Below are 23,354 nucleotides of genomic sequence, written 5' to 3' on the forward strand. Positions count from 1 at the left end.
GTAAGAAATGGAGTCGAAAAAATAATAAAGTCTCTCAAAGACATTGTATTCGGAAAACCGCAAATAAAGTTTAAATTAACCAATCACGCGCTGAGACACATCACCAAACAATTTTCTTATACTCCTGAAATAAATTATCAAGACGTTTCTGCCTTTCTAGACTTGGTAAAAGAACCCGCTATAAAAGTCATGGAAAGAAATACAAAAACGAACCTTGTTTTGACGTGCGAAATGACGCGTGTGAGCATTTCAACCGGACAAGAAACCACTCGCACTGTCTCCTTTCCTTCCAATTATTGAATTGTGCTGGAGGCTACAAATCAAAGAGAGTTTTATGACACAAAGAAAGAAGAAGTCCTGGAAAAAATCGTTAATTACAGCAGGGAAGGATCGAATTGGAAAGTGTCCACCATTTTGAAAATGGATATTAACATGATCGATTACAACCCCCTCAGCGGTTCGTCATGGATCGATCTTCCCCCTGAACTGAAAAACAAAAAGGCAATTACCAATATGGAAAACGAAGACAATCAATGCTTTAAATGGTCTGTCACCAGAGCGTTAAATCCAAAAAATAAAAACAATGAAAGAATTGACAATGAGCTCATTGAAAAATCGGAAGAGTTGGAATGGGGAGGAATTGATTTTCCTACCAAGCTCAATAAAATCGACAAGTTTGAAGATAACAATGAAGAAATTAGCGTGAACGTTTTTGGGTATGAAAACAAAAACCTTACCCTTTACGAATATCAAAACATTACAATAGACCCAAAGAAATCGATTTGCTGCTCATTTTAAACGAAGATACTGACCATTACTGTCTCATTAAAAGTTTCAGCCGATTTGCCTCCTCTTCAGTATCGAAAGGTAAAAGAAAACAATATTTTTGCAGAAATTGTCTACAATGTTACGACAAAGAAGAAAAGCTTCAAAATCATAGAGGTGACAGTTATAAACACAGCTCGACCCGAATCGAACTTCCTAATAAAGGAACAAAAATTCAGTTTACCAATACAAACAGGTCAATGAGAGTTCCGTTTGTGGTGTATGCCGACTTTGTAAGTTTCATCAAACCCGTTAATTTAGATGGCGAGTATGATGATAAAATGTCTTACACCAAGAAATACCAAAAGCACGCTCCAAGCTCCTTCTGCTATTTCATCAAGTGCTTTGACAAAACCGTTTATAAAGGAAAACCCATCACGTACACAGCAGAAAGCGACGATGGCGACGTTGCGCAAAAGTTTGTAAACAGTATCGAAACAGACCTTAAAAAGATTTTCAACGGGATTGATTTTAAAAAAGAAATGATTGTGACTAATGAGGATAAAAAGAATTTTGAAGCTGCAACAGAATGTTATATTTGCGGAGAAGATTTAAAAAATGACAAAGTGCGTGATCACTGTCACATCAATGGAAAGTATCGAGGAGCTGCTCATAAAAAATGCAACTTGGATTATCAAATTCCAAAAGTCATACCAATCAATTTACACAATTTGTCCGGTTACGACAGCCACTTGTTCATCAAGAAATTGGCTGGAAAACTAAGATGCATCCCCAACAACGAAGAAAAATACATCAGCTTCTCAAAAGAAATCAAAGTAAGAGAATTTATTGGTAAAGACGGTAAACCGCATGAAGTTTGGAGAGAATTACGATTCATCGACAGCTTCAGATTCATGTCCTCCAGTTTAGACAGTTTGGCTAAAAATCTAACCAACGACCAATGCAAAAACGTTCCTGAATATTACTCTGGAAAGAAGTTTGATTTATTACGAAGAAAAGGAACTCAACGATAAAGGTATAGAAGTTGAAGACTATGCGCATGGTCAAACTGTTTGGAATGAATTTGGCTGTATAACGTTTAAAGAATATCACGAGCTGTACAACGTTTCAGACGTGTTGATACTAGCAGATGTATTTGAAAATTTCAGAGACGTATACATAAAACATTTCAATCTCGACCCTGCTTGGTATTACATCTCTCCAGGACTAGCAATAGACGCTTTTTATAAAACGACTGAAGTAAAATTGGAGCTTCTGAGCGATCCTGACATGCTTCTCATGTTTCAAAAAGGAATACGCGGCGGAATCATCATGATTTCAAACCGGCTTGGAACTGCAAATAATAAATTAATGGGCAATTCTTACGATCCCACCAAAGTGTCTAAATTCATCCAGTACTCAGACGCTAACAATTTGTACGTCTGGGCTATGAGCAATAATCTTCCCACTGGCGGCTTTGAATGGATGATTGAAGACGAAGTTTTAAATTGGAAATCCATGCCTTGTATTTTAGAAGTTAATTTGGATTACCCCGAACATCTTTACGACGATCACAACGATTACCCTTTAGCCCCTGACAAAATGATCATCAACAAAGTAGAAAAACTCGTTCCAAATATAAATCCTAAAAAGAATTACGTCGTCTATCACGAAAACCTGAAACTGTATGAACGATTAGGAATGGTCATTACAAAAGTACACAGAGGTATCAAATTTGAAGAAAAACCTTGGATGAAAAAATGCATCGACCACAACACCAATTTAAGACCAAAAGCTTCAAACGATTTTGAAAAGGAATTTTTTAAACTCATGAACAATTCAGTCTTTGGAAAAACTATGGAAAACATTGAAAATCATGTAGACGTCAGACTCGTCACTAAAGAAAAAGAAGCCCTAAAATTGTCAAAAAGACCCAATTTCAAAAGTCGCACCATTTTTGATAAAAACTTAATCGCAGTACACATGAAGAAAACAAAGTTGGTTTACAACAAACCCATTTATTTAGGAATGTGCATCCTGGACATAAGCAAAACTTAAATGTTTGAACACCATTACGACTACATTAAACCAAAATATAATGACCGATACAGACTCACTCATTTACGAAATAGAAACAGAAGATTTTTATGAAGACATTGCTGGTGACGTCGAAAGCAGATTTGACTTCGAGCGAATTCGATAAAAACCATCCTGCCATTAAAAACGTTGGTTTCAAAGTTGGCGTTAACAAAAAGATCATCGGAATGTTCAAAGACGAAACCGGAGGAAAACAAATTGAAGAATTTGTTGGGCTTCGACCGAAACTCTACTCTTACAAGATTTATAAAGAAGAAGATGGACATAAAAAATTCAAAGGAGTCAAGAAAAATGTTGTTGATAAAAAAATAAAACATGAACATTACAAAGACTGCTTAATAAATAGAAAAGAAATCTTTGCAAAAATGAACATCATTCGGTCATATAAGCACGACATCTACACTGAAGAAATCAACAAAGTTGCACTCAGCGCTGAAGATGATAAAAGAGTCATTTTAGAGGATAGAATTAGCACTCTGTATATAGGACACTACAGATTACCACCACCAGCACAACAACAATAAAAAGAAAAGAAAAATTATATCATTACAGCGACAAGAAAATTTTATTATATCTTATTTTATCAGATTGCGACAAGAAAAGAAAAAAATTTATATCTTATTTTTTAAAACAGATTGCGACAAGAAAATATTATTACAGCATTTCAGAAATAAAAAAAATATCAAAAAAGGTAAGTCACGCAAAAAACCCATCAAAATTAACGCGCTTAAGTATGGAAAAGTATCAATGAGCCAGAACCCGCATTTCTCTACTACTATAGAAAAATTAATTGATTTTTATAAATTTTTACTCACTAATACGTTAATAATCTTTTTTATAGTTTGCACAAACTTACTCCAGGGTGGGGTAAGTTTTTTTTTTCTGAGGCCCCGGAAGGTGCCATAATATTAAATTGTAAAAAGTAAAATGAATTATTCTGCTAGCAGATTACTTCCATTTTATTTGATGAAAGTTAAGGATTTATGGCAGTTTTAGTTGAAATTTTGTTATTTTTTTGCTACTTATTGCTCAAAACGTTACCGATTACTGTGATATTTGGCCATCGTTTTCAAAATAATGGTTACATGCGTGTTCTACTATGTAATACCAACAACTTTTATCATAGCTATTTAATTGGTGCATGTGACGTTTCATGGTATAGACCAAAATATTAATTTGTTATTTAAAGCGTGGTTTGACTTGGCTTATACCTTGACCAATGTTGATAAAAATCTTGATGAGCAGTTTCAACTGTTTGTTCACTATAGGGCCCCAGAGGGGATCCTTTGTTGCTGATAAATTCCTTGATGTCGTAGAAGACGATGTGAATTTTAGGTATTACGCTTGCACCAGTTATCATAAAGTAACAACTTTTTAAAATTTTCAATACTTTCAACAAAGTCCGGTTGTTAGATGAATCCAAACCAAGCCTTAACAACTAAGCGGAAACTTTTGAATGCTTCAGTTGTATGAAAGATATTGGGAACCAAGTTTGTATCAGCAAGTTGCTGCAGCACATCCACATTTTTAAGAAGCTTTCTACATTCGTTTCCGTTGAACTGGCCCACATAGTATGGGCTCAGTTAAATGTGGAGGGCAGCTGTATCAACAATGAAGTATCAACAATCCTTAGAGAAAAGTTGAGAAAACCTTCGCCACCATCATTTCCGAGCTTAATAAAATAGCCACCAGAAATTTTATGAGATTGAATAACATGATTCACAAGACTGAATAAACCATTGCGAAAGCTTTAAAGGCAGGCAGTGTGCAACAACCCAAACTGTACCAGAATCTCCTTTTTCGTTAGGGATTTTTAAGTCGCTGCAGCTGAAGAAATCACTTAAGTGTTGACTTGCTGTTAGGAAACTTATGTAAAAATTTGACTCGACCATCTTGCTGCTTGATGTTTGGTTTACAGCTCTGACCAGTTTTCTTAATCCGTTGTTTGACAGGCCCGTATTTAATTGTACATTTACAAGAGCTAGAGTGATCAGTTTTGGATCGCTTGATGGTGGCTGAGCACTACTTTGACCTGAAACCAAAATATGCATAATTTATGTTCATAATAAACTTTGTTCAGAAAGTTAGTGTAAAACTTTTAAATTATTTGTTTTTAAAGAGATTAGAAACTTGTCAAAAGTATACTTCCAAGAAATCTACCTAGTCTCATTTCTTAATAGTAAAAACTTTCTTTCAATATATGTATGTTAAACTATTTAAGCATAAATATTTACCTGGAGTAATTGTAAGTGGAGGCCCGCCGGATTCTTTAGCAAGTCGAATAATTCTTTTCGGGAATAGTTCTTTGTTGAAAATAACTCGAGATGTAATTTTTTCGGCTGCTTAGACACATTTTGCTGCTAAAGATTGAAGGTTTACCCTGTACTTTATTTGAGAGCATTGGTGGGACAAACCTTTTCCTAAAGGGTCGAGGCATGTGCTGCAACGCACACATGGTTCTTTCTCAATGGCGGTTTACTCTTCAAAAAGATGTTTTTCTTGCAGCTTTAAACAAACAATTTGGCAAATTAGGCAATAATACATCTTGCCTCTTGTCTCAAGTCTCACTTGAATTAGCTTGAAGTCAAACAAAGTGGGGAATGCAACTTCTTTCTCCTCCCCAGTAGGCACACTACGTTGAAACAACGTTGAAATAATGTTGGTCAACGTCAATCAACGTTATTTCAACATTGTTTCAACGTTGTGTACCTGCTGGGTCTTGTCTCCTGCGCAAAGTAGTTGTGCACAATTCGCATAGTCCTTCTGGTAACCGAGAATCACTGATAGTGATCTTGGTCTTATACAGTTGGCATATTCGATCTGCTTGGAAAACAGCTGTCTTAAACATTTTTTCAGACATAGCAAGCACACAAACTTTCGATTTTCATCATGAATCTTTGCTTGATTTGGCATCGTGTAACTTCACTAAATCAAGCTCTGCCTTTTACAAAATTTAACCTAAATTTATATTGGATAGCAATCCGCTTAACATACTAATAATTATCAACATACTTATAATTATCTATATCAATTATACTTGTCACACTTAATGACAATTTAGAAGAGTTCTTATTTGATGAGACAGTCCTACAAACGATTTTTACTGCTCTTTAAAGGACTACTCTGCCCTTCATAACATTTCTCTCTTCAAAGATTTCATTGCAATTTTAGAAAACTTTTGACAGAGTTTTTCTCCTTTTGTGCTTCTGCAATAATTTTGATAAAGTTTTTCAAATATTGTTTCAAAACAACCCTAATTTGTAAAGATTGATTTTCCTCGGACTGGCCCTCCTAACATTATATCGGTCAGTTATCTTAGTTATCTAAATTTTTTAAGTCAATTATCTTAGTCAATATGTAAAATATTTGGTTTTCTTACGACTTTTCTTTTTTAAGAGAAATAAATATTTTTTGTTTTCTATGTAAGTATCCTTAGAAAAGCTTCTCAATCATTTTTTAGCATTTTTATGCATTTTGGCAGTAATTTATACCTTAGGAAATGCTGAGATTTTCACGCTATGCGTAAACCAAATCAAACCACGCTTTAAAAAGCAATTCCGTTTTTTGGTCTATGCCATGAAAATGCCACATGCACCAATTAAATGGCTATGATAAAAATTGTTGGTATTACATAGTAGAACACGCATGTAATTATTATTTTGAAAATAGTGACCGAAGTAATCACAGTAATCGGTAACGCTTTGAGCAATAAGTAGCAAAAAAACTAACAAAATTTAAACTAAAACTGCCATAAATTCTTAACCATTCAACCAATCCAGCTGAAATTTTATCCAGAGTTTGGTGTGGCTATAGGCTACATTTGGCACAATTTTTATCAAATTATATTAAGTGGTTCTCATTCTACAGGTGTTTTTATTGTCGTGGTTTTCATTCTACAGGTGTTTTAATGGCCTGTTACCTACATATATACATTGAGGCGGAGTTGGGTTAACTCCAATTAACCTAATTTTTTACAAGTCATTCGACACCAGTATTAAATTACTACAAAAAACTTTAGTACGCCTCATGCCTCTTAATTATCTATCTTGAACAACAAAATTCTACGGCACTCCCCTGAAGTACGTGTTTTACTCTAGGCCCACCGCAAAAAAAAAGTTGTGCTTTACATCTTCGGAATAAGGAAATGTTCTCTGATTATAGTACAAAAAAACTGAGAATGTGTTGTAAATTCTTAGAGCATGTTAATATTTCACGTATTTATTAATTAGAAAAAAACTATAATTCCACTTTGAAATTTACTGCATAAACTTACTAGCATGCATTTCTTTTTTAATTTAAAAAACAATAGATATAAAATATATTGATTCGTAGAAACAAAAAATTAATGAACAAAATAGATAAAGTTTAGAAAGATAAAAGAAAAAAAATACGCGTTAAACAAAAATAAAAATAACGAAACATTTAAAGTTAATTTTTAACTTTAAAAAAAAAAAATTTCCTCTCTGAAAGACCTTCAGTTTAGATTTTTAGTATTTCAATTTTTATTCTCCTATAAAATATATTACATGGTAATATTTTCTTCAGACAAAAAGCGTTGCATATATATTTTACAAATAAATACAAATTTTTTTTATCAAAACGGTATAAAAGATAAAAGGAACAATAAAACTAAAACCCCTTTTAAAAAAAGATTTCCTTAAAAAAAGCTTTCTTCAAAAAATTACGTAATACTCATTTCACTTTTATTTACGAAATGAACTTTACAAAGGAAACGTAGAATAACAATGAGACAAAAAAAGATTTTTTTTTTTAATACAACTAATTATCTTCACCATCAGCTTCATCTGCATCATCAGGAGTTACTTTTTGTTCATACTGTTGATTTGGACTAGTAATGTTTTTTATTTTTCTCTTCCTTTCAAAGAAACCAACCTTTATGCACAAGTTAAAACAAATTAAAATACAGAAAACTGCGATTTAAGTTACAGCTATTGGATTCTCTTATCATAAAAGAAGAATTGGACAAAAATCCTAATAATTGTACGCAACTGTGATGATGATGAAAGGATCCTCTACCTTAGATTTTGTGAGGCTCATAAAGCGTAATTATTCATATTCCTTAAGAATATATTTGAAATCAAATTTTTCTTTACAACTTTTTGTAAAAGAAGTATTTTTTACATATTACTTTAAACGTAACTTGTGGCAATAAACATCTCATAAATGTTGGACAATTTAGTGACTAATCCAATAGATATACCCTATAAATATTCAAAGATAACACCGCAAAAAAATCAACTACGTGCACCGTCAGCTCGGTGCACGTAGTTGCTGTTTTTTTCGGAGGGCATTATACAGAAATCTTTTAATTTTGTCCGAGCCAATTTTTTTATTTAAACTTATATAGGAAAATTGAAAAATGATATTTTCCATTTGATGTGATGATCCTAAATCATGGCTTAAATTGATTTTTATCGTTGGCTTTAAGATAATAAAAAGTAGATATTATTTTCTCACAAATTTCAATTTTTAATCGTAAAGCATTTTAATAGTAACGCAATTTAATTTTTAAAACATGTAAATGGATTCACGCACGCACACAGTATCAAACTTGTGACTGTTGCAAGTTGTTTCCATTCCTTCATATTGCTTCCCCACCATAAAAAAAATATTTGGATTAACCCGAAATTTGTAAACAATAGGGGAGATGGGGGCGCATTGATCGCCGGGGCAGTATGATCTTTTGGCTTTTACTCGTTCATTTTTGCCTTACTAGAAGTGAGGTTGCAATTTAATTAACCATTATGCTTCCCTAATTGATTATTCGTAATATTTTTTCATAAGGTTATCAGCGTCAAAAAAAATAAAGAAAATATTGTTTTTCGTCATAAAAAGTGATTTTTTTAAATCGTACTATAACTCAAATATATTTTTATTTAGATGTCTGTATGGGTTAACAACAATTTTATTTTAAATTTGTAAGTGTTAGGTGTATAATATAAAATATAATTTTTATTTGGCTGCAATTTATACAGTAGATATTGCTATCAATATGTTACCTATACCTATTGGGGTACATTGATCTTTGACTATGCGGGGCCCATTGATCGGAGGATCAAAGTGCCCCATAGAAGACGAAGTGCCCCATGTTTTTGTTTATAAGCAATACAGTTAAACGAATGGAATTGTATTTATAATTTAAAAAAAAACTATATATAAACAAACAATAGCTTTTAGCATTTCATTTTTTAAATCTACTTATGTTATAAGCTAGTAATAATAATACTATTATTTTATAATATCAAAAGAATAATATTTAACATAGTAATTAAAAAATATTTAACATAATATTATTATGTTAAATATTAGCATTTATTAAAAACATGTTTTTATTGATATATTTTTTTACAGATCTTAAAATGGTTAGAAATAGAATTAAAAAAACAAATAAAGTTGCTATACCAAGTGAAACAATGAAAGTAGCTATTAATAAAGTTTTAGAAGGAACACAACTGAATGTTGTAGCACGTCAGTTTAACATAGATAGAATGACTTTAAAAAGATATTGTCGTAAAAAGAGGCTTAATCCAAATGAAGCTTTCAAGCCTAACTACAACAATAGACAAGTTTTTACAGCAGAAGATGAAAAAAGTTTATCAAGTTATTTACTAATTGCATCAAAAATGAACTATGGCCTTTCAACTAGGTCAACGCGATTATTGGCATATGAATTTGCTTTAAAAAACAATAAGATATGCCCATCATCATGGATCAAAAATAAAATTGCAGGCATTGATTGGTTGCAAGGTTTTATGAAAAGACAACCAGAGTTGTCTCTACGAACACCTGAAGCAACGAGCTTCGCTCGATCAACAGCTTTTAACAAACACACTGTAAGAGAGTTTTTTCAAAATCTTAAAACGGTAAGAAATCGATATAAATATAATCCTAACTGTATATATAATGTTGATGAAACTGGTTTAACAACCGTTCAAAAGCCGGTAAAGGTTTTAGCTGTTAGAGGAAGCAAACAAGTTGGAAGAATCACATCTGCAGAACGAGGAACATTGGTAACTGCATGTTGTGCCTCTAATGCTATTGGAAATTCCATTCCTCCATTATTTATTTTTCCTAGGGTAAAGTTTCATGATTACATGATTAAGGAAGGACCTCCTGGATGTGTGGGATTTGCAAATCCTTCTGGTTGGATGAACTCAGAAATTTTCATAGAATGGATTAAACATTTTGTTAAATATTCAAACTGTTCTCAGGAATCTCCAGTTTTGTTACTTCTCGACAGTCATGAAAGTCATATTTCTGTTAAAGGCTTGGAGCTTGCAATTCAACACGGAATTACAATGATAAGTTTTCCTCCCCATTGCAGCCATAAATTGCAGCCATTAGATAGAACTGTTTTTGGACCATTGAAAAGGTTTTACAATTCTGCATGTGATAATTGGATGGTTTCAAACCCAAGACCAATGACCATTTATGATATTGTTTCAATAGTTCGAGAACCGTATACAAAAGCTTTCTCACCATCTAATATACAGACAGGATTTAGAGTAGCTGGCATTGAGCCATTCAATTCTGAAATTTTCAAAGATGACGAATATTTACCATCATCAGTTACAGATAGAGCTGCTCCAGATACAGTTACTATCACTCCTGTCAACAACATGGAATCTGAAATGATACCAGCACATGTTAATCACATAGAGTCTGAAATAACTATAGTAAATATTGAAACAAGTATTTTAAACAAAGTGTCAACAAGTGTTGCTTCTATAATCTCACCTGAGGTTTTAAAACCTTACCCAAAAGCATCTGCCAGAAAAAAAAATGTTAAAAGTAGGCAGTTAAAAACAAGGATCTTGACTGATACTCCTGTCAGAAATGAAATTCGTTTGTCAAAAGAAAAGAAAATTTTGAAGCAAACCAAAAATCAACAAAAAGTCTCCACAAAAGATAAGAAAGAAACTAAGAATTACTTGCTTAGGAATAAAAAACAATGTAAACCAAAAGCTGCTTCACAACTTGACTTTCACAAATGATGAAATATTCTTAATCAAAATATTGTACTTTTAACAAGTTTTGTAAACTTAAAAGTTGTATTCTTATTTCAGTCTTTATATTTCAGTTCTTATAAATTTCAAGTTGTTGTAAAGTTTTAAACGTATATAAAGCGGGTAGCTTATAGCTGCTGTGATTTATACATTTTTTAATTAAAAATTAGACTAGTGGGTTTAACTGCTATATTTAAAAAATAATTAAAAAATTTAGATGTATTATATGTTATACAATATTACCCTTTGACTAAATTATTTACAAGATTTAGTTATAGAAGTGTTAAACGTTTAGATAATATTATGCATATAAGATCAATGTGCCCCAAGTTGGAGATCATAGTACCCCATAGTTTGGGGTACATTGATCTTTTGAGAGGGTTGTTTAAAAGTTAAAATTATTCATGTTTATCATTTTTTTAAATCAAAATATTTATATATTCCAAAAGCCAGATAGTTCTACATGTGTTTCGTAGTTAATAAGTTTTTACATCTCTTTCAGGTTCTGCGCAATTTTCAAAACACTGCTACGGCGATCAATGCGCCCCCATCTCCCCTACTTTAAAAAAAAATATTTTAAAATTGGAACATGAAAAAAACAAGACTTAAAAATGAACTTATAAATTAAAACTATAGTGCTAAATAAAGAAAATGCCGTGAAAACTGCTTTAGTACTTTTTTTGTGCATAAAAAAAACTGACCAGAAACTAAATGACTTTATCATTGGTAGAATCTACAAAATACTGAATAGTAACATAAACTGTCGATCTCTCTTTTAGATAAGAAAATCTGGTACCTTAAATTGAGCACGCCCACCTTTCTACAATTTTCCCACAGTTGTTGTACAACTTAACATGGACATCCAGTGCATGCAATTGTCTCATTTGCCAAATTGGAAAGTTTAAGCTTAATGAAAAACGCCCTTTGTAAATTCACTCATTCAAGTGAGTGATGTGTCTTTCAACATCTCATGCAATCTCAAAAAGGCTAATATCGTTTGTGGAATGGAAACATAGAAAGCAAAATAAGAGCCGTTGGAATAGAGTATTAGTATGGGTTTGAAGTCCACTTCTATTTAGACTATTTAGACAATCTCCATATTTAGGATAATAATTGGTTGTATCATCATAAACTTTATTGCACTTTTATGCACATAGCCATTATTATGCACATTCCAAACTATGTTTCTGCACAGCTACAGTTACGGAAAAAAGTATCCGGACAAACTATTTTTAGGTATAATTCTATGTTAAATGAAGGTAACCTTATACTGTTATATATATTTTTGTAGCTCTCGACAAGCTCTATCTAAGTGTGCCATCAAACATTTACTATACTAGGTAGATGTGTCTTTTGGTAAGAAAAACTAAAATGACTGTGGAAAAAAGTATCCGGACAGTTACTTTCTGCTAATTTTTGGTCAAGATTTTCAATAAAGTTAATGGCATAATATCTTATAAGTATCCTAGTAGCTTAGGATAATATAAGTAAAAAATGATAAAAACCATAAATTCTATTTCTATAACATTTAGAACCCATTGACAGCCGTTACTATGGTGAAAAGTAAAGAATTGACAGAAGTTGCTAGGAAAGAAATTGAAGTGCTCTCAAAAGAAGGCAAAACGGTTCGAGATATAGCTCAACAGCTTTGTATGCCCAAATCAACTGTTCAAGATACTCTCGGGAGAATTAAAAAGCATGGAGTACTCAAAAGTTTGCCAAGATCTGGACAAAAACGAAAAACAACTCCAAAGATTGATCGAAAAATTCTCACTTTGGTTGAGAACTCCGTGAAACCAAATGCAACAGATATTGCGAATCAACTCAGAGAACTCGAGTTAGTCAATATAAGTCCTCGAACTGTTAGAAATAGGCTGCATGAGTATGATTTACATGGTAGAGCACTTGCCAAAAAACCGTTACTTACCAAACGACATATTGCAAAGAGGTTTGCGTTTGCAAAGAAGTATCAAAACTGGACCGTTGATGATTGGAAGAAGGTATTATGGTCAGACAAAACAAAAATATGCATTAATGGTTCAGATGGTAGACGTTGGACATGGAGAAGACCAGGTGAGTTAATGCAACAAAAGCATGTTAAACAGACAATAAAGAATGACAAGTATGTCATGGCCTGGGGATGCTTCAGTTGGAATGGTGTGGGACGTATTCATGTCATAAAGGATACATTGACTTCCCCTAAGTGTGTTAGAATACTTTCAAATCATATGCTACCATCTGCTCGAGAGTTATTCGATGGAGAATTCTTATTCCAGCAAGATGGTGACTCAAAACATACGGCAAAAAATACCAAAACCTGGCTCCAAAGCAAAAATATCGAGGTATTAGATGGGCCAGCACAAAGTCCAGACTTGAATCCTATAGAAAACCTATGGAAAGTAGTCAAGGAAGAAATTTGTAAGCTCATATTGACGAAAAAAGATGATATCGAGGAAGCACTCAGAAAATGCTGGAATTCTATAGATATAACGAGGTGTAAGAGTCTGGTTGAGTCAATGCCTAAGAGAATTGACGAAGTACTAACTAATAAAGGAGGATAGACTAAATTAAAAAAATAAATTACAAAAAAAAAAAAAAAATTTTTTTGTCCGGATACTTTTTTCCACAGACATTTTAGTTTTTCTTACCAAAAGAGACATCTACCTAGTATAGTAAATGCTTGATGGCACACTTAGATAGAGCTTGTCGAGAGCTACAAAAATATATATAGCAGTATGAGGTTTCCTTCATTTAACATAGAATTATACCTAAAAATAGTTTGTCCGGATACTTTTTTCCGTAACTGTAGGTAAACTGTAGCTACTAATATTAATCATGCAAATTGTTTTAAAAGATTTTAAAAGAAGCACATAATCATAATAAATATGCAACTGATGTTATTAACCATGTTTCACTTTCAACAGATTTAAATTTTTCAAAAAATTGCTGATATATCTGGTTACCATCAGCAATTATTGCTAATGCTCCACCACTATCAATATTATTTAATGTATTAACAATAGATTGGGTATTATACAAATTAGAAATCAGCTAAAAAATTTGCAGCAGGTTGAGCTCTACATTTTATTACCAGTGATAAAACTATTACAGCCAACTTTTCAGGGTTGTTTACTGCATCAACCAACAAATTACCTCTCTGGTCAAGAAGCTAAGCTTTTAAATACATTTTACATTTATCAATTAAAAGAGCATAGGTTCTTTTCATTTGTTTTGAGTTCATAAGACTACTGTTTATGAAGTTTAAGCCCTCCCCATTGCACTTTTGAAGTGAATCACGTTAGAATTTGTATACTTAGTGACTTGCAGCCAATTCTCAAATTTTTTTGCATGTCACAAAGTTTCATACAAACTTTTTGCATGTCACAAAGTTTGTATGAAACTTTGTGACATGCAAAAAAAATCATATACCATATAAAATTTCACCTATATTAACTTTGCTCATGGCACCAAGCAGCTCAAATAAATTATTTGATTGGTATGAATTTTGTTTAGACTATAAAAACTGCTTTAAATAAAGCAGATTTTTTTAAAACTTGTGTTAATCTGTTTATAAAGATGAAATAATACAATTTGTGCCATTATGGTCAGCAATAAATGAAAAATCATCAAAAATTTCTAATAGAAATAAAGGAACACTCAGTTTGAAACTTTTTTTGACTGTATTTGTATTAATTTTCATTTACCTGAAAAATGATACAATTATTGCTAGTAATTCACACAGATTGAATGTCATCAAATACAAGTGCATCAACTCATAACTCATCCAGCAAAATATTTCAAAATCCTCTTGCTGAATGGTTCAATGGTCTTGATAAACAACTTGGTTGATCTTTTTAAAAACAGTATGACAATTGTTGTTTTCCATATCTAGTTACAAAATGTGCATCATCTGACTGATGCAGTCAATAGAATGCTGTGTAGTTAGAGACAATAAAATCTTTTGTTCATGGGGTGGCATCATTCCATCTTTTCCTGTCCTCTGTATCTTTTGGAAATTTAAAAACCAAAACTTTCATTTTAGTTGAAATTTGAGCAGTACACAGCATTTTAAAGGGATTTTTAAAACTGCTAATGCAACTTATCATTTATATGACAAAAAATAATACAACTTTGTTAGTTGTTAGCTGTTATGCCCTAAAAATTGCTTTATATAATTTATCACCCAATTGAATTTTATAAAATACCAAAAAAAGGCACAACCACAACTTCTCTTAAAGCCAAAAGTGTAAAATGTAGCATTATAAATTGGCCTTCAGTTGAATGACTTGAGTTAAACAACAAAAATCATGCAATATCAGAACCTGCTGTTATAGAAGGTCATGGTTTGGATGAAATTAAAAGATTTCTTAAACAACATTTTCTCTTAAGGTTTTGCTCTTAACATGCAATTGATTATTTACAGGGTGTGTAGTTTCCACTTAATTAAAATTATGTCAAATGTTAAAGAAATAAAAAACTTAAATTAAAAATAAGAACTTACTCTATGAAGAATTGTGATAGAAAATGAAAGCAGTAAAATTGCTCCTAGGACTGATAACAAGATTATCCACCATGGAATTTGTTTTTTTGTATTACGAATTGTTGGTTGAATAGCAAACTTTACCTAAGAAAACAAATACTTGTTTATATTACAATCTTATTGGAAAAAATAAAATTTACTAACTTTAAGAAGATATTTTTATGTTAAACAAAATTAGCTCAACTTACATTTGAAGATAAGTCGCAATCTTTGCGCTGCACATTCCTATCATGGTCTCTACTATTAAATCTAACATCAATTGACGTCCAGATGTTTGTAGATAAAAGCTGCAGCTATATCAAACAAGTAAACTTTATTAAAGCTGATTTAAAGTGATTTTATTTAGAATGCCAGCTGCACTGTTACCAAACTAGTTTTTTAATATTGTAGCCAGATTAATTGGTTAATACATTTAACATAAAGTTTAAAGTTCTAACTAAAATTCTATCTAATTTAACTCTCAGGCAGCTATAAACAAGGAAAAAAACAGCTAAAATAAATCTATATATCTACAAAGATATATGCCAAAAACTAGTCAAAGTAATTAAAGATAAAAACATTATATAAATTTTTTTACCACTGTAGTGTGTTACAGTATTTTGCCTATTTTAGACTTCAGTGTTAAATTTTAATACATGCATATAAACCTATAGAATATTCTGGATGCTCAGAAAAACAAAAAGTAATAAATATTCTAAATTGATATTTTTCAAATTGTTAGTTTCTTTAATGTTTTAATCTAACTTGCTTAACATTTAATACTGCATCAAAACTTAACACAAAACATTTGAATGCTTTTTAATGCAGAAGTAAAAAGTTAATTGTCATAACTATTTAAATCATGGATGTAATGCAATCTTTGAGTTTTATTCTATAAGTAATGCGGCAAGGCACTGTGGTATATAAATCTTTATTGTAAAACATTTAAAGGAAAAATAACAGTTATCCAATTTCACAACTTTTTGATTTGCATTCCTTTCATCAGATACTAGCGCTCAACTATTACTTTTGACAATTTACAAGCAAAAAAACACCATTGTCAAGCACTACAGAGGTGTTTAAAAATGTTTGATATCATAGGTTTACCGAAGTCTTTAAAGATCAGATTCCATTTTTTCAAAAGTAGAAAAAGTGGACAACTGCAGGTGTTCTCCTGTCTTCATTTACATAAAGTTGTGTACCTGAGCTAAGCTTGCAGCCCAAAGTCTTGCTTTAACAGAAACTTCTGCAATTTGATTTACCCCTAAATGGGTTATGTTACATGTATACATTTTGCAAGTTCCACTTCGACAGTCCTTGAAAAAAAAAACATCCCTCAAAAATTTTCATAAAAAACCGCTAACACATACTTACAATTTTTTGGTTTTCAATAGTATAAACTTTTAAAATTATTAGCTCTGTAATCACCTCTTTGCTGGGGGCAAGGAAGGTCAGAGGGGGCTAGAACTTGGTTCCAGCTATAAACATCTTGAACATGGAGTCCAGTGTGGTTCAAAACTAGCCTAAAACCTTCCCTGGGAAAAAAGACTTGTGTGTAAAATTTGGTGAGGATTGGATCAAAACTGTGGATTTGTATAGCGCACATACACACACATAATTTCATCTTTATATACAAAATAGTTTGAAAAAAAAAAATTTGAAGCCAAATGCCTTAACAGATTTCAAAAACTTTTGATTAAAAAATATAGAAATTAAACATTGTTTTAAAACAACATTAAACCAGATTATCTTCAGAAACATCTCTTTTTTTCCGAATATGTCTTTTTTCGTCTGATCCCCCACTAAAAAATTTATAAACTGAAATCTAAAAAAAAAAGAAAGGAAAAAAATATACCCAATTTTATTTTTTTAAATTGTTATAAGACTTCAGATTAAGGACACTATTACAAATGCTTACATTTTTGGGATTAAGTCCGTTAACTATTGGGTCACATTGAACATTATCCACCTGGAAAAATATTGTTTGTTAAACTAATGTTATAATACACTTTTCAAAAATTAATTCAGGTAATTAATAGTTAATAATTAAATAGTATACTATAAAAATAAAACTGTAGAAAATAATAACTTACTCTCATATCTACAACATAAAAACCTTACTCTCAGATCTACAACATAAATAACTTACTTTCATATCTACGACATAAATTAATGCATTATCTTCCTTTTGGACAACAAAATCTATTTCTGTAACCAGTTCATCAACATAAAATAACCCAGTATTCTCAATCTGGAAATAAAAAAAATTAAAAATGACCCGTCACTAATTCCGTGTAATAATAGAATCCAATTGTTTTAAAAACAGGGACAAGAGAATTAAGTCTTACATAAAAAAGGAAATTAACTTCTGGACCAATATCGGTTACTGTTAAATAGTTTAAAGGCGGTTTGAAATCTTTATCATAAAAAACTAACTCTGGAAAAACATTCCTGTACAAAAAAAAACATTAAAAAAATTTATATTACAGAAATCTTAATTTTAACACTAAAATATATAAATTACTGTAATACCTGTGTTTAAGTCGACACCCTATTTTTAACTGAAAAGAATAGTTCAATTTTTTATAACTGATGCAGAAATTGAAATAAATAAGTTGAGATGTATTTTCCACATGGCAATATTTTTGCTTTCTTACATTTTTAAGTAACATATACTTTCAAGGCTTTGTTAACAAACATTTTAACAGATTAACATTAGGTGATCTAGGAGTCACTTAAAGCTGTTAAACATTTTGAGATGATTTTAACAGAAAGTGTATAAAAACAATGTTATTTATATTCTTACTTGATCTTACTCTGGTAAAGAGTTTTAAATCTATTCAAATTGTTACATTGCAAAACCAAACTTTTTCCAATTAGAAAGAATATTTTAAGTGTTTAGTTTTGTCAAAAGTTGGAAATAGCTTTGGATGCCCTAACAAATTTCTAAATTTGTTTGTTTTGCTTATTTATGCTGAAGACTGGTTTACCAAATTCTGAATATCTGGTATTTTTAATTTAAATTATCTGGTATTGTGAATAATTTGTTTTCCATTTCTTGTTCATTGAAGCCATTATTGTAGGATGGTGACTAAATAAAGCGCAAGGAGCAACTTCTTCAGTGAGATTATTGTTTGGCTACACAAACATGTTGTGAATGAGTTTCACCTACAATAACATTTTTCTTACCTAACAGTATTAGACTTAATTTTCAGTAAATGGACCAGTGAGTCATTGAGACCTGACAATGTCTATGAAAGTAGCAAACATTTTGCTTTCTGTCTTTGGATCTCACCAAATAACACTTTCCAAACAGCACTAACTACAAGTTCAAGAATATGACAATGACAGGCAAGATAAAACAGTTTTTTCAATCAGTTTTTTGATAAGTTTTATTGCACTTTTACAAACCCTACTGTTGGTTGCTGTAGTATCAAACACCAAAGCAGCAGTTATTTCAGTCTCCACACATCTATGAATTCATGATGCATCAGCTTAAGTCTGTCCTGTAGAATTTTCTAACAATGGAAAACACAATAACTTTCCTGATGAAAGTTCAGAAGAACTGGAAATAAAATCAGACTTATTGCTATGTCAATCTTACATTATGTTTCCATTCCAAAGCAGGAGACTAAATTTTCCATTCCAATGCAGGAAAAAATAACTTTTAGCGTAAACACATTTCTTAAACCCATAAAACTTTTAGTGTAATCACATTTCTTAAACCCATAAAAACTGAAAAAATTAAACAACTTGATTTTTTTTTTTTTTTAATTTTATTTACAAAACATAACAAAAAAAATATTAAAAAATGACTAATATTAATATATAAAAAATAACAACTTAAAATACACTTTTAATTCTTTAGTAGAATAAAACAAAATAAGAACATAAGTAGCAGTGTTTTTACAAAGCTTCTGTTAAAATTTCCTTAACATGATCAATAGCTTTAAGCAACCTCTATAACACTTTTAAAAAATGTTCTCAACAAAGCTTTGATATAATGAGAAAAATACTACTGTACTGAATTGAGTATTGATTTCTGGACAACACTACCACCACAACTGTATTTAAATACATACTTAAAGTTTTTTTCAAAAACAAACTCATAATTAAAATATACAACCAATAAGCATGATTGTATCATGCATTTTCTTATCGCTTAAAGAATAAAATATGTGTTAATTCTAATTGCTCAAAATCTTAACTTATATTACTTAATTGTACGATTAACTTTGTAAGTTAAAACTTCAATTTAAATACCTTTTAAAAACCAAAAATTTTTTAAGTCTTAAAATTTTTTTAATAGTAAATGAAGTTGGTAATAAAAAAAAAAAACTATTTTTAAACCAAAATTCTCAAGCAAAATCAATATTTCTTTAAATAATGATTTATTATTAGAAGCAAATTTTAAAAGTCAAAATAAATTTTAAAAACAATTCAAAAAGTTTTTTATGAAAATTAATTCAAAAAGGTTTTAATTTTTTTATTATTATTATGACAACACCCTGATAAAAAAATGTTTAATAAAAAAAAATCTGACAAAAATATCTAATAAAAACAATTAATGTAGCAAAGTAACTAGTAAGAAAATTGAAGCAAAGATAAGTTCCACTTACGGTTGCACACGAACACATGTTTCAACTTTTACTGGTATTTCCAACAAATCCTTATTATTGCTTAGATCTTGGTCTATACCAATTCTAAAATCAATATCTATTTAGTAATATGCTAGTAAGATACAAGCAGTATGTAAAGAACTTTAAAATTATTGTTGAAAAAAATGTAGCACTGTATAACTAAAACAAAATGGTTCAATTACAATTAAAAAAACTCTTAACACCTACGCAGATGTTTGCAATTCAAACAAATGTTTCAAGGACGAAGGGGCTGCTTTCTGGACTGAAAATTTTACAACAACGTTAATCTATAACGAAATATTTTCAAAAGCAAATTAAATCCCTTCAGTGATGTAAGCATGTTAAATCATAAGTGGCCAATTTTTATTTGTCTCCTTTTTTTTCTAAGAATTTATTTTTAGAACTATTGAAAAAGTCATTATTATAACTGCAACAGTAGTATATGTGGGAGAACGTATTATCTGAACACTATCATTTTATTCTACAACCAAATCCACATAATAAATCTTTCAGATACTATATAATTTCAAAGGAAATTTTTAAGAAGTAAATTTTGATCTTTATCAAACCTTTCAAAAAGAATTTAAATGATTTAAAAGAATTTAGTTCTGAATCTGGCAAAATACCTGGTATAAATAAAGTTAAGATTTATACTTATTTTTACAAATTTAATAAAAAAAAACTTGTTTATTAAAGAAAGTGAAGTGCTCTCATAAATAGGTACATTATAGTTTCTAAAAAAACCTATCAATCTACAGAAAAATAGACTAGAAGAATTGAAAAACATTAACACAACAAACTATAAGAAACCCCATCAAGCATGTAAAGAACGTACTCAAACAATCTTTCTTGCATCAAAACAAATAAAAGATAAGTGCATCAGAAGAAGGTATGATGAATCCAATTACAACTTAATTAAACCAAAGGCTTAAAAAAAACTCCTAAGAAAAACTGGAAAAATTTACAAATGAAGTTATTAGAGAGATGGAGGTGGACATATTGATATAAAGAAAAATAAAAGTGAGCCAAATGATATAAAGTTCTATGGCATGACATTGACTTTTATTGAGAGAAAAAGGATGCTTCAATGGGTACAGAAACTTGAAGCCATCAATTCTGTTAGCCATCATCCAAAAACAAATAACTTTGACTTTCAACAAACAATAACTCAAAACATACTGTAAAAAAAATTTAAAAAAGTAATAGCAGTATATTAGAATTTTTTAACAAGTTTTACTTATCTATTTTATAATTTTATTTATAAAAGATCATAAAAAACTTTTTATGTTAAAAAGTTCTTTCAGCAAAAGCTATTTAAATTAACTTCACAAGTAAAATATTTTAAAAACTTAAAAAGAATGCTTACACTTTGCATAGCTTTTATAGAATTAGCAACAAGAAATGATAGCTCCATTTTAGTTGCACTTATATTTTTTAGGTTCCAGAATGGATACGATTGCTACAATAAAAAAAATCATACAACATAAACAAGCTTAAGTCCAAATATAAACATCAGTATATCATGAGACAAACAAGTAAAAAAAAAACCCTAGGAAAAAATAAAATTGTATACAAATAAAACATGTAACAAATTAAACATTTATGAAACCTTTCATAAACTTTTAATTCAAAGTTTTCTGTTAAATATTTATTGACTGTTTTATGTTAAATATTTATTCCTGATTTATTGACTGTTCAAAAAGTTTAAACTTTCAAAAAGCACTACAAGAGTAACACAAATCCCTGGATTAAGTTCTAAAACTAGTAGAGAAGATTCAGCCAAAAAAACATGTAAAAGCGAAAAAAAAAGATATTTAACAAAGCTGGGGATAAAACTGACAGCGAAATACCAAAGATCCTCAACCCTGTTAACTATGATCACAAAATATGTTGCTACTTTACCTATTTAAATCTCTATTTTATTATTGTTATAAAAACTTCTTTTTGCAGACTTAAGTCTATCAAAATAAGATTTTATTTAATTTCTATTTTTTTTTTTTTTTTTCAAAACTTTAATTTTAACCCATCATAATGGTAAGAATTAAAAATGTGCTGACTCCTTGATGCTTAAAGAAATAGCTGATGTTTTTGGTTGTTGAAAAGTTTTGAGGTAAGGTATGGTATTATTAGCAAGGTCAAATCACCAACTATAATTTGACTTTGTTAATATATCTAAAAATAATATATACTTTTAGGAATACATGTAACAAGTTTAATCTTAAATCAAGAATTACTAATGCATAAGAAATTAATGACACAATCCTAATGCAAAAAAATTATTTTCAAGAATGTAAACATGAATTATAAGAATTTTACTTCTTTTGTAAAAATTAAACAACCTAAATGTAAAAAATTAAAAACCATAGCAACTATGTGTTTTATGAACATACCCCATTAATATCAACACCAACAATTTGCAGGTCTGGGTGGAAACTTATTTTTAAACTGGTTTGGTAAGCTGTATCAGCAAAGTTAATTATTGTGGAGTGAATGTTTACAAAGTTGACTGCACCATATATAATCTCTTTTTGTTGCACAGATCTTTATGATAAAAAAGAACTATTGAAAATGCAAAAATAAAAAAATAAAACTAATAGGTAAACAGTAAATTGATAATTAGATACTGGAAAAGGAATTTAAAAAAATTTTTTTAAAACTTGTTTTTTTTTATAAAAAAATTTTTTAGTATAAAGTAATTTTTTTTCCTGTGGATGATTTCACATCTGTACCAAATTTTATAAATCTAATTTTCATGTGAATTCTGGAAACAAAAAAACTATATATTTTTATAAAAAAAATTGTAACTATTGAACTCCAAAACATAAGCAACTTTTTTATACTGACTAAAAAAAAAAGAAGCTAAAACCAATAATTATAGGCATAAATTTTTAATCGGATTGAGATCAAGTGATTAAGTAGGCCACTTCATTACTTCAATTTAATGCATTTCAGATTCATTGCTCTCAATACTCTTTTCTGATCATTAATAGTCCAGTGTATTTACAAATTCAATTCTAGGTTTTCACTTTAGTAAAGAAATAAAATTCTTTTTGGCTACTCTGAAGGTCAGAAGTCCTGAAAGTTGTAACCATCTTGAATCTATATTTTTAGACACTCAAAAGTTTCAGTTTTTGAATAGTATCATATGCATTGTCAAAAGAATTCTTTTTCACAAAACTAGTAATATTTCTTTGAGTCAAACAACATGTTTTTTGTGGTGACACACCGTAATGTTCTGTTTCTAAAAGACTTCCTTTATCAAAACGTTTGATTATTTGACATACAGTTCACTTGTTAATGAAGCAT

General features: G+C 30.2%; 2 protein-coding genes across 7 annotated transcripts in view; one reads left to right on the top strand and one right to left on the bottom strand.

The window, feature by feature from the left end:
- Positions 1-420: 420 nt before the first annotated feature.
- On the top strand, positions 421-1,799 carry LOC149887076 (uncharacterized). Its single transcript, XM_090091470.1, has 2 exons — positions 421-716; positions 893-1,799. The coding sequence occupies exons 1-2, from the start codon at positions 421-423 to the stop codon at positions 1,797-1,799; spliced, it is 1,203 nt and encodes a 400-aa protein (XP_089947596.1).
- Positions 1,800-7,554: 5,755 nt separating this feature from the next.
- Positions 7,555-23,354, bottom strand: part of LOC145189658 (integrin alpha-V-like) — a 38,475-nt gene continuing 22,675 nt past the window's right edge. For 3 of the 6 annotated variants that reach the window (XM_090091068.1, XM_090091066.1, XM_090091069.1), the window contains exons 21-32: positions 22,439-22,589; positions 21,415-21,507; positions 20,256-20,335; positions 20,028-20,111; positions 17,757-17,859; positions 17,558-17,659; positions 17,327-17,377; positions 17,150-17,233; positions 16,611-16,724; positions 15,618-15,722; positions 15,391-15,513; positions 7,555-7,755 (exon numbers count right to left, since the gene is read on the bottom strand). In XM_090091068.1, coding sequence (XP_089947194.1) covers positions 7,642-7,755; positions 15,391-15,513; positions 15,618-15,722; positions 16,611-16,724; positions 17,150-17,233; positions 17,327-17,377; positions 17,558-17,659; positions 17,757-17,859; positions 20,028-20,111; positions 20,256-20,335; positions 21,415-21,507; positions 22,439-22,589 — 1,204 coding nt within the window. In that variant the 3' untranslated portion in view covers positions 7,555-7,641. Of the gene's footprint in view, positions 7,756-13,913; positions 14,730-15,072; positions 15,514-15,617; positions 15,723-16,610; positions 16,725-16,836; positions 17,234-17,326; positions 17,378-17,557; positions 17,660-17,756; positions 17,860-20,027; positions 20,112-20,255; positions 20,336-21,414; positions 21,508-22,438; positions 22,590-23,354 lie in introns of those variants that run through there. The other 3 variants (XR_016453519.1, XR_016453518.1, XR_016453517.1) reach the window with 2 other exon arrangements.

Source organism: Hydra viridissima, unplaced genomic scaffold (genome assembly GCF_058129835.1).
Source record: "Hydra viridissima isolate aposymbiotic clone 2 unplaced genomic scaffold, HvirCarnegie_v1 scaffold_6, whole genome shotgun sequence".
Taxonomy (NCBI): Eukaryota; Metazoa; Cnidaria; class Hydrozoa; order Anthoathecata; family Hydridae; genus Hydra; species Hydra viridissima.